The sequence below is a fragment of the Marmota flaviventris genome, chromosome 13 (assembly GCF_047511675.1).
Source record: "Marmota flaviventris isolate mMarFla1 chromosome 13, mMarFla1.hap1, whole genome shotgun sequence".
In the NCBI taxonomy this organism is placed as follows: Eukaryota; Metazoa; Chordata; class Mammalia; order Rodentia; family Sciuridae; genus Marmota; species Marmota flaviventris.
The window spans coordinates 91,559,378-91,575,042 of NC_092510.1; the positions used below are offsets into that span (position 1 = coordinate 91,559,378).

The 15,665-nt window shown below is 42.9% G+C and overlaps 1 protein-coding gene and 1 long non-coding RNA gene across 9 annotated transcripts in view; one reads left to right on the forward strand and one right to left on the reverse strand.

The window, feature by feature from the left end:
- The window catches only part of LOC114100301 (uncharacterized), a 111,413-nt gene that overhangs the window by 88,726 nt on the left and 7,022 nt on the right, over positions 1–15,665 (forward strand). The window contains exons 3-4 of one of the 3 annotated variants that reach the window (XR_011704154.1): positions 3,991–4,144; positions 5,510–5,778. This is a non-coding gene — a long non-coding RNA (uncharacterized lncRNA). Of the gene's footprint in view, positions 1–3,990; positions 4,145–4,788; positions 5,394–5,509; positions 5,779–15,665 lie in introns of those variants that run through there. The other 2 variants (XR_011704155.1, XR_011704153.1) reach the window with 2 other exon arrangements.
- The window catches only part of Ggta1 (glycoprotein alpha-galactosyltransferase 1 (inactive)), a 62,327-nt gene continuing 48,270 nt past the window's right edge, over positions 1,609–15,665 (reverse strand). For all 6 annotated transcript variants that reach the window (XM_027944941.2, XM_027944901.2, XM_027944937.2 and 3 more), the window contains 4 exons: positions 15,295–15,357; positions 14,649–14,762; positions 7,620–7,757; positions 1,609–4,148 (listed from right to left, as the gene is read on the reverse strand). In XM_027944941.2, coding sequence (XP_027800742.1) covers positions 3,455–4,148; positions 7,620–7,757; positions 14,649–14,762; positions 15,295–15,357 — 1,009 coding nt within the window. In that variant the 3' untranslated portion in view covers positions 1,609–3,454. The remainder of the gene's footprint in view (positions 4,149–7,619; positions 7,758–14,648; positions 14,763–15,294; positions 15,358–15,665) is intronic.

Here is a 15,665-nt window from a genome sequence, read left to right on the forward strand (position 1 = left end):
TTTCATGCCTGAGTGTGCCTTTTTTATTCATTTACATAGGGCATGTTTGATAAAACAGTACACTTAATAAATGTTTGTATCTAAAAGTATTGCCAGAGCTGAGGTTCCCACATAGTGACTTTGGCTAGGAGAGATCCAAATGTGTCATTCCAAGGACAAAGAAAATATCTTCATGCCCTCCCAGCTGCATGTAGTTCCACAGTTGAGGTGGAGTGGAAGAAGGTATTGAAGCCAAATTTAAAATTAGGTAGTCAGTGTAGTTAGGTAAATCGGGTCTAATATCGAGTGAAATCTAAAATGGAGGCCATGTTGAGAATGAATTTCCGGAAAAGTTAAGCAACTCTCCTGGAATGTTAATGAAGTCCAGGAAACAGCCCCCAACAGATTTGAAGATAGCCCATCCCAAAGAAATGTTAATGAACAGCAAACTTGAAGATGCTGACTCGGAAGTGCCCAGATTACTTCTTTGGCCCACCTGTGTCCCACCCCTCAAGCCTTCCCACCTACATTCCATCACGGAAAATTATAAAATGGAGAGACAACCGCACTTCCACGGATTCGACCTCTTGGGTCCCCTTCTTCCTCCGGGAGGTCTTTTCTGCTGTCCTTTAATAAACTTCTATTTTCTACTCTAAACTTGCCTCGGCGTGCTTCTCTGGTGTTATACTTCAACATTGGGGAAGCAAGGACTCCTCACAGTCAACAGCCATAACAGTATGATGGTCCCATCCACCCACCCTGATTCCTGATGAGGCAGTCCTAGGCAATGCCATAGAGTAACAGCCCAGTGCAAGCATGTGGTGCTTACATAGCTCTTTATACACAATATAAAGATAAGAATAACAAACTTTTTTTTTTACATGATGCAGTTTAACTTATTTAATGCATTTGGAGCAGGTTTAAGGCCTAGGAAGATATCTAGCTTTTAAGATATTCTTATGACCAAAAATACCCTTTATAAGATTCTTTTACAAGTTGTATTTACACTGATCTGAAACATGGCCCTGTGTATTTATTGTGTCAACACACTGTGACCTTGTGAGCTTCTTGGTTGAAATTTCAGCTCAGTCACTTACTAACTGGGTGGCTTAACTTTTCTGAATCTGATTTTTCTCATTTATATAATTGACTAATTCTCTACAATGAAGAAATCATACCTTGTGCATCTCACTATATCAGCCTGGCCACCTTATTTTTCGTATTATAAATACATTTACCCAGACTCGCTAGAAAGCCATCCTTTCCCCCTTGGCCAGCTGTGTTCCCCAGAGGTCAGAACTAATAACTCCCAAATATAGTTCTAGGATTGTTTTCTTCCTCTGCCCTGGTGCCCCACCCTGAGCCTCAGGGTCAAGCCTCTGCCCAATGGTCTTTCCACTGGCAATTAATTATCTCAGTATATCACTTTGAAAAGCTCAATATAAGCATTTGTTATTTTTAAAAGTTGGGGCTGGATCTGCAGCCTGTTCTTTGTATTATCTTTGTAATGCAACACACATTTTCAGAAAGGTGTGAGGGCTTTTCAGAGTCTAAGAACCTAAAGTTCTACATTTGACCATTCTGAACATCTTTGGGAGAAGATGTATAATCCATGACCAGACCAGAATATACTGAGAAAATAATTTATTCAATTATAAATCAGAAATTTGATTAAAAAGTGTTTAAGCATTATCATTAATTAGATCTTGAATTTGTCCATTGAGGATTTAAATTTAAGTGAATTTAAATAAAAAAAAATTCCCTCAAAATCCCTTTACCCCTTTTCTCTAAACTTTCAGGATAGATTACTTCTTTGGTTCAGGATTTAAATCATTAAACTCTCCCTACTCTAGACTGGTTCCAACATATCTTGAATAAAAGAGAAGCAAGATTCTTAACTAATGTTCGGTCTCCATTTTCTTTTTTAAAGCCCACTAATTCAGGATTTTTGGTATTTGTTGGAATGTATTTTTTCGTTTTTTGCAACAATTGAAGGCACAGTGAAATAGTAGAGAAAATGTAGGTTTCATTTCATCAAAGAGGTCCCTTTTGCTGTTTATCAAGCCAAGCAATGGCTCTTCAAATAAATTGCTTAAAAATAGAAATGAATGATCCAAACAGGAACAAAAGCAAAATATAAATATATGTGCATATGTAAATATGGCCTACCAACTTCCTTTACATTGATTTGCTTTAACTTACAATGTGTAGGATGTCACCACTTCTCCTAGAGAAGGGTACTGATGCTCAGCTCTTTAGTCATGATGACTGGGCCTCCCATAGCTATTCCCTCATGCTTTCGTTATAAAATCAGTTAACCATTTTGTAAAATACATCTGGTTGTTACACTTCCACAGTGCATATGGAACAGGGGAAAGTGAGGGGTCACTCAACAGGAGGACTTTTCTCCAGTCCACTCCTTGATGTCATCCCTCCAAGTTAGGATGTGATAGGCTGAGGAACCCTGAGATTTAGAACAGGTGCTTGGACCAGATAGTGGCAGATCGTCCTCTGATGAGCCCTGGTCCCCACAGGCCTCTTCAGTCTATTGTGTGCCTTTCCCTTCTCTGAGTCCATCCACTTCCCCTCACCAAGGTGCTGAAGATACAAGTCTGGTAGGCCAAATATGACTTTGAGAAACACAAGAAGCACCTTCCATTCAGCTCTTTGGGGTTGAGGAGGCTGAATGCCTCCTGTTTGGTGCCTGCATCTTCAGAGTAATTTAAGTGCCAAGGTCATGCCCTGTGTCCCTCTAGAGCGGCATGGCCCCACAGTGGTTAGCCCCTCTCTTTGCTATTTCATGGCAAACTCATTGTTGAGGCTTTGTTTCGTGTAAAAGCTGAGCCCACTGCCTCATCAGATTCCCTGGGACTCTGAACATGCACCACAGTGATATCCATTGGGAATCTCCTCCACTCTTTTCCATGGAAGCCAAACAGCATCCTGATGAGAAAAAATATGGATTACAAATGGCCCAAGGCAATCAGCTGAGGCCTTTGAGGATTGCCAAGGTAGGCAGTGTCCTTACTAGGGTTCTTCGGCTACAAATAAACTCTAAGCTGCTTTAGACACATCAAAACCAGGAAGACATTGGAATCAAGGGGACAGACACCCCTCCACACACAACTTATCTTGTTGCCAAACACTTGCCTTAGCACACTATTCTTCAGTACATTATCTGACACACATAGAATGTTCTGGCTTTTCTTTGCCTATGGCAAACTCTTTTTGATTTAGCTAATAATATTTTCCCTAAACCCAGAAGAGAAGGAATTACTGGGAATTTACATCTGATTACCATAGATTAATTCTCCCATATTACAAGGCTCAAAGTACAAGGAGGAATAGTATGTGTCTGCCATGTTGGTGTTTTGTTAGTATTTTTTTTTTAAGTTAACATTAAGTGTTATTTTTCTGAGGAACTAGCCAGAATAATACTCTCTCAAATTCAGAAACCTATTGGCCCAATTTGAAATCAGACATTATTCCTAACCAAATTATACTCTTTCTGCTGCCAAGATATCTTGACAGCTTTAATATCTGGAGGTAAGCCTATATGATAATCCCAGCAGAATTCTGGGGATAAGATTTTAGTAGGTTTGTTGTGAAGGAAATACTTGTTTAGATGGCTTTCATCATGCCACTGAGCTTCAATGTGATTTTTCTTGTCCTGGAGGATTCCCTTAAAGCACTCCTGGGTGAGGTTGAGAACCTGAATGGGTGTTCCTCCAAAAATGGCTGCATGGTAATAAAAATCCCCCTCTCCAAATGGAATATATGCTGCTGACTCACTCCGCCTCTCATAGGTAAATTCATCAGGATCTGCTTTGTACCACCAGGCCTGTAGCTGAGCCACTAACTGGCCCAGAGTCTCTACACCAAAATTATCTTGGAAGACCTGGTCCACATCCATGCAGAAGAGGTAATCAACCTCATGCTGGATGTGGGTTAAGATGTGCTCCCCAATAGTCTTCATGCGCATCATGCTGATGTCCTGCCATCTCTTCTCAGGCTTGATCTCAAACACTTTGAAGGAACGCAGACGACCCAACTCTATCAAAGGCATCCTGGAGAGATCATCTATCATGATGTAAAATATGACTTTATGGCCAACCATGAAGAACCTATCAGCAGATACAATGAACTCCTTCAAGTAACGCTCAAGGTATCTGAAACAAAGAGGAAAGGATGAATTTAATCTTTGAATTGTTTCAGGAGACCACATGCCACTATGATCCAATTATCTACATTTTACATTTAGAAGGGAATGATGTCTCCCCACATAGATGTATATTATCATGTAAAGGGACATCTGATAGTGTAACATTTCTGGCTACTTGCCATCTTCAGTCACTCAGTATGGGGGAAGTAGAATGACTTATCTGATTGTCAATTTTGGAAGAGCAATTAGGCATGCACAGCCCTGTCCTCTTGCTCTTCTGGAAGCTAGACAGTCTGAAAGAGCATGTGTTCTCAGTTGCTCTGCCCTGCAGTAGGCTTAGTGGTATGGGTTCTAGTCAAGGCCGGTTGTTTCTAATGCTGCAGGTGCCAGTTTTTCTAATTCTTCAGTCTTGTTTATCAACTGGTTCAGACTTTGGGCAGTCCAAGGGGGCAGTGCTAATTCTTGAACCTCCTTCAAAAACCCCCATCTACACCTCAGTATTACTACTGCCAGATCAGATGCAAAGGCGATATGACCCTTGGGTACACTGGGGATGCATTAACCCGATCACGGCACCATCTCTTCTACCTCTGTGTTTGGTTAAGCCTAGCCAACTGCACTGTCTCACCCTCTTCTGTGATACACAGAATGAAGTATGGAATGTGGATCTCCTCCAATGTCCCACAGCCATCTTGTTGGTCATCCAAAACACCAATCCACTGTCTAGACATCACCATCATAAAATCTACCCAATGCTAAGCAAACAACCTCTGATTTTACCTTATTTTAACTATGTTTTCTCTTAAAAAATAATTGACTTTACTTTTTAGAGCAAGTTTGAGTTCAGAGCAAAATTTAATTGAAAGTATTGAGAGTTCCCATATACCTCCTACCTGCACACATACAGCCTGCCCCACTATGGATATCCTTGCACCAAAGTAGTAGGATGAACCTACACTGATAAACAATCAGAGGTTGTGAGGATGTATCTGTCTCTATAGTTTTGCCTTTTCCTGAATGTCATAGAGTTAGAAGTTACATTATGTAGCCATTTCTGACTGGCTTCTTTCACTTAGTCATAAGACATTCCTCCATGTCTTTTCATGGCTTGAGAGCTCATTTCTTTTTAGCACTGAATAACAAATATCCTACTGTCTGGATGTACCACCATATACTTTACCGTTTATCTATAAGAAGATAACTTGGTTGCTTCAAAGTTTTAGCAATTTAAATAAAGCTCCTAAAAATATCAGTATGCAGTGTGTGTATGTGTTTGTGTGTGGATGTGTACATAATTTTCAAATCACTTGGAGCAGAGTCACTAGCTCATATGGTAATAGTGTATTAACTGCTGAACTTTCTTCCAAGGTGGCTGTACCAGTTTTGCTACAGACTGTCTTATGAAGCTATGCTCTGGAGCTTATAGGGAAGAAGAAAGTCGAATGGCTTAATACAACTCATCCAAACTTAAAACTCAGCCCTGGTGAATATGGACTGAATTTAATCTACCGATCACACTACCAGCCAGTCATGATGTTTGGAAGTAACAGTGACTGGCACCTGGCACTTTTCTTTTTTGGGCTGCTTGGATTTCCCTTCTTTGTACCAAAATAAATTTTATTATTGGTGCTTTTATTCTTGGCATCTGGAAACCCAGGGATTTTTAGTATTGATTCTTTAAATGTAGAGCATGTGTCTGAGCAATACAAAGGGGGACTTTGACATGGCTCTGAGGCTGGTGGCCAGGACATTCTTCCTTATAATGGAATTTTAAGAAAAATCTATTGTACCCCCAAAGCTTGGGAAACAATACCAGGGTGAGCAGGGGAGTCACTGTGAGGTTTAAGATTGCTTAGAGATTAAAGCAGTTGGCTCCATACATCGTTATTTGAAAAGAAACCAAACTTCACACCTCCTAAAAGTCCAAATCTGCTTCTTGTGGGGATTTATTGCTGCTAGTACAAACAGCCCTCTCTTGCCTGGCAGACATAGTGCTTTTGCCAGAAAGTGTGGTTTATGGTTTTGTTTTGAAACGTTGCAATTGGAAGGTTGAAGCCATTGTGGGGCAAGGGGCAATGTTCTATTCTTTTTGGGAACGCCAGGATCAAATCAATCTACAATGTGTTTGGCTTTTGCTCTTTTGTGCCAGATACTTAGATACTTAGGTGAGTTAAGCATTGGCTTCTGTCCCATAATACAGATCGTCTGTTAAAAATGTTAAAATTCCATAATCACCCTTTTCTAGTAGAGACACCCTTAGGCTGCTGGGATTGGCACATTCAGCAACATTAGAACTTGAGTAGTATCGTTCATAACAGTGATTGCAGTGTCTGCTGGGCTTTGGGCTGGGGAAGTTTGTCTTTGGAGAACTGTCAGATCTTTACAGATTTCTCTTTGAGGCCCTACCTTGACAGTGCTCAAGCTCCAGTCAGCTGAACTTTCAATTCTTATTGTACAAGGCTGGGGGATCAATATACCATGTGATTTTTTCTAGAAGGTACAGACGGAAAGGCCCAGAAGGCAGAAAAAAACAGGAAAATTGAACTTTCAGTTTTATTTTAGAAAAAAATATTTTAATTCTCAAAAAGGGTAAAAGAGGCCAGGCATGGTGGCTCATGCCTATAATCCCAGTGGGTTGGAAGACTGAGGCAGGAGGATTTCAAGTTCGAAGCCAGTCTCAGCAACTTAGCAAGGCCCTAAACAACTCAGTGAGATCCCGTCTCTAAATAAAATACATAATAGGGCTGGGGATGTGGCTCAGGGGTTGAGTGCCCCAGAGTTCAATCCCTAGTACAAAAGAAAAAAAATTGGTAAAATAGATTATATTTTTAAACTAATATTTTAGCTACAAATTTCAAGTGAGAATGACTACAATTTTTCCTCATCAGGTGTTTTGAACAAGGAAATGGAAGCTGGAACCAGAATCTATCCAACCTCAGAAATAGGAAGTTCTGACCAGTCAGGTCTCCCAGGGCCAAATCCTCCAGGATGATCAGGTGGAAGGCACCTAAGGAATCCATGGGTGGTCAGCCATGCTCCTGCATGGAAAATCACGGTGTGTAGCTCCTGTGTATCTAGAACTTGCTGTAAATCCCTCTGTCCTTGGTCCTGCCCCTTAGAGAAGGAGAAGAAAGATGTAGGTTTAGGCCATCTAGCAGCTGGCACTTTTGAAATTTCCAAAGGAAGCCGTGGAGATTGCAAAGGAGGTGGCTGCAGGTGTGCTGTTGACTCTGGGTTTGGGGGGGTGTTGCAGACATTTTTTTCCTGCAACCAGAGACATTCTCCCTGAGGCAGGAACAGGGGGCTCACCTGCTATTGTTTTGTTCTCAGTTTTAGGGGCCTTAGCAGAAAGAAGACTGAAACAGTCTCACATAATTCAGAGAAATCCTAAACAACCTTCATGAAGCCATGGGTCCCCTCATAACCATTTTGATAGTAGAACAAGAAAGTCAAGGACAATTTTGTCTACAATACCTACTTTCCAACAGCAAAAACCGTCAGCCCCACAGTGATTTTCTGTTTGGCATAATAATTTTCCAGGACGGCTCTGTTGTAAGTGCCTTCCCATACAACCGGTGCCTTCCATTCTGTCACTGTCAAAACCTCTGGGCGTTTCCTGGTGATAAAACACACAGTCACATGAGTCAGAATAGTTTCACTAAGGCAGGACAGACTGTCCAAGGGAAAAAAAAAAAAAAAAAGGGATGACCATGATCTTCAGCAATTGTCCCTGAGTCCCCAAGCATTTGAATGGGAGGTGTGACATCTGCAGGGGCAGCCTCTGGCCCAGGTGCCTCTGGGGGCTGTCCTTGGAGGCCTTATAGGATCTTGCCTATACATCCCTGCTCTCTTTGTTCTCCTTCTACTTCTAAATCAGTCCCTTTCCCTTTTCCCCAGCTGCTGAGCTGTCAGTGTCATCTTTGAGTTGTTATTTATCCCTGTTGGTGCCATCTGAGTCTAAGAAGACCCTAACCCTTGATCGAGTGGGATGAGAAAGTGACGCTAAAGCTGAGAAAAAAGGTTGTTTGAATTTGCCTTTGGCCAAAAAGGGATTTCTGGGTAGAAACCTGGTTATTGGCCAAAAAGGGTCCAGACTAAGGGGATTCTGTTACTATTTATTTTACAGACAAGGAGACAGCAGCATCCAGAAAGAAAAGGACTTGACAGCTTCCCAACATGGCCAAGGCCAGGGCATGGCTCTGGCAAAGGCTCGCTCCTTAGACCATATCGCCTCTTCACTAGGAACATCAAGGGGGCCAGAGGGAGATGTGTTTTCTGCACTCAGAAAGCTTGAAAGGGGGACTGGGGATATAGCTCAGCTGGTAGAGTGCTTGCCTGGCATGCATAAGGCCCTGGGTTCAATCCTCAGCACCATCAAAAAAAAAAAAAAAAAAGCTTGAAAGGGACTTGGTAAAGCCAATGCAGACACAGAAAGTGACAAAGTATGATACTGAAGGAAAAATGCAGAAAGGGCAGAGCAGGAGAGGACCTTGCCCCGTGGCAGGGCTAGAGCTCCAGGTAGTAGGGGCGGCAGAGGCTAATATTATAACTACAAATTTCAAGTGAGAATGACCTGTTAGCTGTTAGCTGACACCTGTTAGCTCAGGAGGCAGTTGCAGTTCCTCTCAGGAAGAGGAAACTGGCACACAGTTGCTTAGATGCAACTCCAGTGTGGGCTCAGTCCCTGCTTGACATTTGCTTCTGCTTCACTTGGGGAGCATTTCAGCGAACCGGAGAAGGTGGCAAGCAGTTGGGACAAAGTCCTGCTGGTCCTAGCCTGCTGCGCTGCTGAGTCTGTTGGAAGAGACTGACAGGAACATCCCCTGCTCCTTGCAGTGTTAGGTAGGGCGTTCACTCAACTGCACCTACCTACAGCCAGCCTGATGGGCAAGGCTAGGTTACCCCTGCCTCACCCAAGTCTCAGAGGGACAGAGGAGCCTCCGAAGATTCTCCCCCATGCCTCCTGTCCCTGTCACAAGCTCTGCACTCTCTAACTCTTCTGCTGACTCTGCCCTCCCACCCAGCCTATGTCTGCCTCTGGGCCGACATAGCTGGGCCACCTCCAGCATGGCGCAGTGTGGCAGAGATGACAGAGTGGGGTACTTTTAGCCTGTTCTCTTGGCTGCTCAGCTTGTCTGGAGCCTGAGACTTGGCTCAGTCCATAGCACTCCAGGTGTTCCTGCTGCACGGAGAACATAGTTGCTCCCGGTGAAAGGCGCATGTACAGACTCTGCACCAACCTGTTTTCCTTTAGTCCTTGCAACAGTCCTGTGATGTATTGTGTGACATCCAGATAAGAAAACCAAGGCTCAGAGAAGCTGAGCAAGGCAACATAACTAGTCACTGATGACAGCAACTAGCATACATTGAGCACTTCCTGTGTGACCAGGCACTGTGCAAAGGGTTCATCCTTCTGAGACAGGGTGACTTTGATTTCCAACTTACCAATGAAGCATCTATAGCACAGAAAGGTTAAGTACTTTCACAGCTATAAAGGGGTAAATCTTAGAGTCGGGTACTCTGAGCCACCACCCTATATTGTTTCTTACCTAGACATTTAATTGCTGTGCTTAAGAAATTAGGGTTTAAACCCAGTTTTGTCCTGGTCTGAAGGTAACACTACGTCCACTCAGCAGCTTTGGTATTTTCACCAGTGAAAACTGGGAAATACTCCATTTGTATACAATGAGTTGAAATGCATTCTGCTGTCATGTGTAACTAATTAGAACAACAACAACAAAGACTAGGAAATGATGAGCTCTTGTGTTGTTGATTTTAGAAACTTAACATGACCCAGCCTTGCTCATCAGGCTCAGCGTGGAAAACTCTGCTTTGCTGAAGGGTAGAGCAATTGTGTGAAGACCTGGCCCTCCGCAGACTATGTGTTGGCCTCTCCCAACAGCCTCAGCAGGGTCACATGAGATCAGCCACAAAAGACCCTCAAGACTTTGCTCCAGTGATGCTTTTAGTCCTGTAAAACCCTAAGCTTTGTCAAATGACAAATTTCAACCTGCCCCCAGACAGAAAAAGACAACATAAACATGCACATAGGGCTCATTATTCTCCTGCCAGTGCTTTTGAACCTGAGCTTCCTTGTTCTCTCAGGCATCCACCTCATTCACTGCAGTGTTCGTTTTAGCCTGTAGAGGATCTTTTGCTAATTCTAGCCCAGCCTTCTTGCTAAGACATTTGGTAATCAGGTAATACAACTAGCAAAAACAGAAGAAAAAGAGGAGCAGGCACACTTATTTAATACTTACTGTGCCCCTGGGGGCCAAGTACTTGGCTCGTGCTCTCTCATTTAATCTCCATGACCACCCTATGAAGTGGGTGCTGTCATCAGCCATTTTACAAATAAAGGGAGTAAGGCTAGGAGAAGGAGAAGGGGACTAAGCTTTTGGTCATTTAATTTATATAAAGGGCCAAACTGGGACTAAGTACTGGGATGAGGGAAATGAGAACAGTCCTGCCTCTTGAGAATCTTGACAGTCCCAATGGGTCGTCAAGTGCGTGCTCCTCAACTGCAGGATCACTTTGACCACATCTTCTAAAACGAAGTCAGAAACCCAGTATCCAGTTTGATTACTTGGATGGAAAGGATACCTTCAGGCAGGAAGAAAAAGTAGCAATATTAAAAATTAATGTTTAATTTAGAATTAAGGTGTGCTATTTCCCAGCTGTTAGTTACTCAAATCCACTGACAATTCCCATATACCGGTGACCCTGACTAACAGCCAGATGACAGCCTGGTAAGGAAGGCAGTGGAGAAGAAGAGGTGCAGGGAGAGAGGGAGGATGAGGTTGGGATCAGCTTCCTGGGCGAAGCTCTGAATTAAGGAGTCTCAATCATGAAAACTCACTCCCCCCACCCGCCTCGCAAAAGAGGCGACTTAGGAAAACCCACACATGTGCAAAAAGCTTGTCTTTGACAATGTCAATTGCCAGAAACATCCAAGATAATGAGGATGGGGCTCTAAAAGGAGGGGGAAATGCCAGCAAAGAGCTGTCCAAAGGTCTTCCTTCCAAACCACTGTGTGACCTCTGCGTCTGCAGTTCCATCATTATAGGCCAAAAGCTTCCTGAAACATTATAGGGTTTCTGCAACCAAAACACACATGTTCCTAGGTTATTGGCGGCTTGTTAATTGTCTTTATTTATGGATCCATGTATGTGGTACCCAAGGGTTGGTTAGAGAAAATATTAAAATTCAATGAACCATGAAGTAGGTATAAAAGGATGTGGAACACACACCACCTATTAAGCAGCAGCATGGTAAACAGCAAGACAGCAAAAGAGTTAATGGCAATGTGAACAGAGATAGCAGCTATGGCGTGCAGAGAAGGGAATGATGTGGGAGGGATTTGGGAGCAATGATCAACAGAACATGCTAATGAGTTAGACTATGGGGTGGACAAAGGAAAACATCTCCTGGCCTCTGGCTTGAGCTATTTACTGCGATGGGAAATGAGGAGAAGAACAAGGGTGGGGTGGAATTGAGAAATCCATTTGGGTCATGTGAGACATGCAGAGATGCCAGGTGGGCAGGTAGACACAAGTCAGGGCTCAGAGGAAATATCTGCGCTAAAGATACCAACGTGAGAGTCATTCTCTCATAGGTGGAGTATGATGCCAGGGAAACGGAAGGGAATATATTGGAACATGGTGCACAAAGAAAAGAGAAGAAGGTACACTTAGCCCCATGACTAATACCTGATAGCTGAGAAGAAGGAGATGGCCTTAGCAAGGAGGCTGAGAAAGGAGAATGGAGAGGAAGAAAATGAGGAAGCAAGGTAGGAGATTATGCCGTGAAAATAGGTTGCACAATACACTCTGATATGTCTGAGGTGTTTCACAGAAACGGATGCACTAATATGAAATTTGCTAATTATTTCATCCAGTCATACAATTATGCTAGAAATAGACTGGTGCCCCAAGAAGGCTTTAATTTGGTGCTGATTCAGACTGATATTGTTTAAATACTTGTTTGCCATTCATTTGGAGGTGAGGTCTAGCTATGCATGGCAGAGTGTGGACACAGTGACAGCTGGCAGCCGTGGTCTCTCTCCTTTCTTCCCCTAGCAATTCAGCCTTGGCCCCCACCTTCCAAGTCCCACACAGCAGAGCAGGAGGCCATAGTAGAACTATCCAATCCTCCTTAAAAGGTGCTTGGTCACCATTTCTGTCTCATCCAGTCTGCCTGCCCTTTCGGGGCCTCAGTTCTCTGATCTAAAGGGCTTGTCAAAATATAATGCTTCCATCTTCTTACATTTCTAGTAGTGGTTCAGCATCTCATAGGTGGCTACCCTGTTATCCAACTCACCAAAAGACAGATGAGAAGTCAAAATTCTCATCTTTTCCAAACTGGCATGAATCTTCTACTCCAAAACAATACACAGACTTGCAACAACATATTCAGTCCCCGGAACCCACAATCCTTCACACAGGAATGGATACTGGTCCCTCCTGACCTCCTCCTGCTCCTACTGGTCTCCCTGCTCCTCCATTTGAACACCTCTTCCTCCTGCAGCTACTTGGATGCCAATGTCAGATGGCCTTTCCCTGGGTGGCCTCATCTAAGCCCACAGATCCCTCTGGCAGGTAGTCTGATGATGCCTCCAATCCACACCCTCCACTGGCTCCTGAGACTTTCTGTCTAGATGCCCCATAAGCACATGGATCCACGCACAGCCTTCATGGAGCTTGTCACCTCTCTGAACTTTCAGGCCTGCATTTCTTCTTCAATTCCCTTTCCTGGTCAATGACATCATCACCCACCAATCTCTCAGGTCTCACAGTCACATTGAAAAACTTCCGTCTCCTCAGCCCCCAAACCACATCCTGCCAGTTACTGATCACATCTCCTTACCAATCTTGGCAAATATTAGTTTCATATCTATCCCACATACAAGATCCAAGTGAAGAACAACAACTTCTTTTTCTTTTTCTTTTGTGTGTGTGTGTGCTGAGACTCGAACCCAAGACCATGAACTTCTTGAATACAACCATATTGGGAGATTTCACCTGTCTTCTGTGCCTAACACAATGTCTGCCACAGTATATTTTTTACCATAACTCATGAAATACATTTTATATCACAACCAAATGCATGCACATACTCTTATATACAGAATCAAAAATTCGACTAAATAATACTTACCCTTTGGTCTTCTATTTTAATTTTTTAAAAAGCTAGTTTTGATCTAATAAGCTAGTTTCTGAATACACAAATGAGTAGTTACTGACAATTTGAGAAGTACCAACAAGCACATCATAAGATTTAGTTTGTTTTGTTTTGATTGGTGGGATGGGTACTAGGGATTGAATCTAGGCCACTTTACCACTGAACTACATCTTAGTCCTTTTTATTTTTCATTCTGAGAAAGCGTCTCATGAAGTCGATTAGTGTCTAAGTTCCTGAGGTTTGTCTCAAATTTTCAGTCCTCCTGCCTCAGCCTCTGTAGTTGCTGGGATTTCAGCTACTACATGGTAGCAATGATGCTACCACGCTCAGCAGCATCATAAATTTTTCTTTTTTTTTTTTTTTTTTGGTACCAGGGATTATACCCAGGTACCAAACCACTTAACCACTGAGCCACATCCCCAGCCCTTTTTATTTTTTATTTTGAGATAGGGTCTTGCTAAGTAGCTAAGGTTGTCTTTGAACGTGTGATCCTCCTGCCTCAGCCTCCTGAGCCCAACTACAGGTGTGCACTACTGCACCCAGCACATTGTAAGTTTTGATAAACATTTTTTGTATGGTTGCTTAATGAATGAATTTATGGTTCTATGACACTTTTTTTTTTTAAGTTTCAGATGGACACATCTTTATTTTATTTATTTTTATGTGGTGCTGAGGATCAAACCCAGGGCCTCAGACATGCTAGGCAAGCACTCTACCCCTGAGCCACAACCCCAGCCCTTCCATGACACTTTTTAAAAACAATTTTTTTTAGTTGTAGGTGGACACAATACTTTTGTTTTATTTATCTATTTTTATGTGGTGCTGAGGATCGAACCCAGTGCCTCACAAGTGCTAGGTGAGTGCTCTACCACTGAGCCACAACAGCAGCCCTTCCATGACATTTTTAAAAAATGAGTTAACTTAATCTCAGAATTTCTCCCCAATTCCCAATCCTGTGGCTTTCCACAATATCTTTGGCCTATAAAAAAGACCCATTCTAGGGCTGGGGATGTGGCTCAAGCAGTAGTCTCTCCTCTCTTTCTCACTCTTTCTTTAAAAAAAAAAAAAAAAAGACCCCATTCTAGCACTAATATTTTGTGACTGGTTAGCTGCCATTGGCCATTTACTGTCAGAATTACTGTGCTGCTCAATCGAGTGGATTCAAAGTACCTAGGTCCCTGTTTCTTATCCAAAGTCTTATCTAAAGTCTAATGCTAAATGCTAAGACCATTTCTCCCAAGTCAGGGATGTTCTCAGAGCTGCCTGCACGGCCTGCTCCACTCCTGGTGAGCCCTGGAACCACTGCATGAGGAGCCACACTTCTTACTTTGGATTAAACCAGTCCCACAGTTGAAGCTCTTCATCCTCATCTTCCTTTCTTTGTTTCTTCGCTTTTCCTTTTTCTATATCCTCCTCTTCATCTCCCTGGTAATTGTAGGTCCTGAGTACAAAGGGGAAGAAAGACAGGTAAGTCAAGGAGGGTGGTGTGTGGTGGCAGGGCAGTGGGGGACAATCGCATGAAACATGTCCTGAGGCAGAGGGTGCATGTACAAAGTGCACTGGTTGGAGATAGGCTCATGATGCTAAGCATTTATTCACAAGAACATACTTGAGATGAAAACACGCAGTATTCGTCTTTCTTATTAGCCTTCCAAGTTAGCAGTTAGCAGTTTAATGACCCAATAATCCTTGAGTTATTTTAGGGGGCAGGGGAGACTTGTTAAAATAGCCCTCCTAAGAACATTTCGGTTTATGATTTTCTTTCCTTCCATTTAAACTTCCACTCACGCCTCACTCTTAAGTTAGCTGGAAATTAAATGTCCTAGCCCAACCACAAAATGGATTCCTTGTATAATTTTGATAAGCAAGAAATATAAGTGACTGGGAAAGTCATGAACATGGAGCCATTTCAACTGAATTCTCCACAAAAGTTGGTTGGATGGACAAACATATCCATAGTCTGATCTCCTTACCTATTTTTAAACCAGCTTGGAAACCACCAGCCCTTCTGAATGCTGCCGTCACCAATTGGGTCCCTAAGAAGTGAAAAAGAATGTAAACATTTTTAGAAAATGATCAGTCCCCAAACTGGAGGGATCCCAAACTTTTTTTTTTTTAATAGCAGAGATCATTATTTAAAAAATTAATTTTAAGCTGCTAATTCAGAATATGAAAACAAAAGTGAAATCCTTTAGCTGAATGGGAGGAAAGAGAGCTGAAGACCCCTCAGCCTGCTGTCCCCAGGGCAGCTCGGCACTCCACTCATCCAGTGAGCCCTAGCAGGACAGGGGAGAAAGAGGGCAAGGGGGGGCCTCCGTAAACGCACAAGCCTGAGTTCCGGATC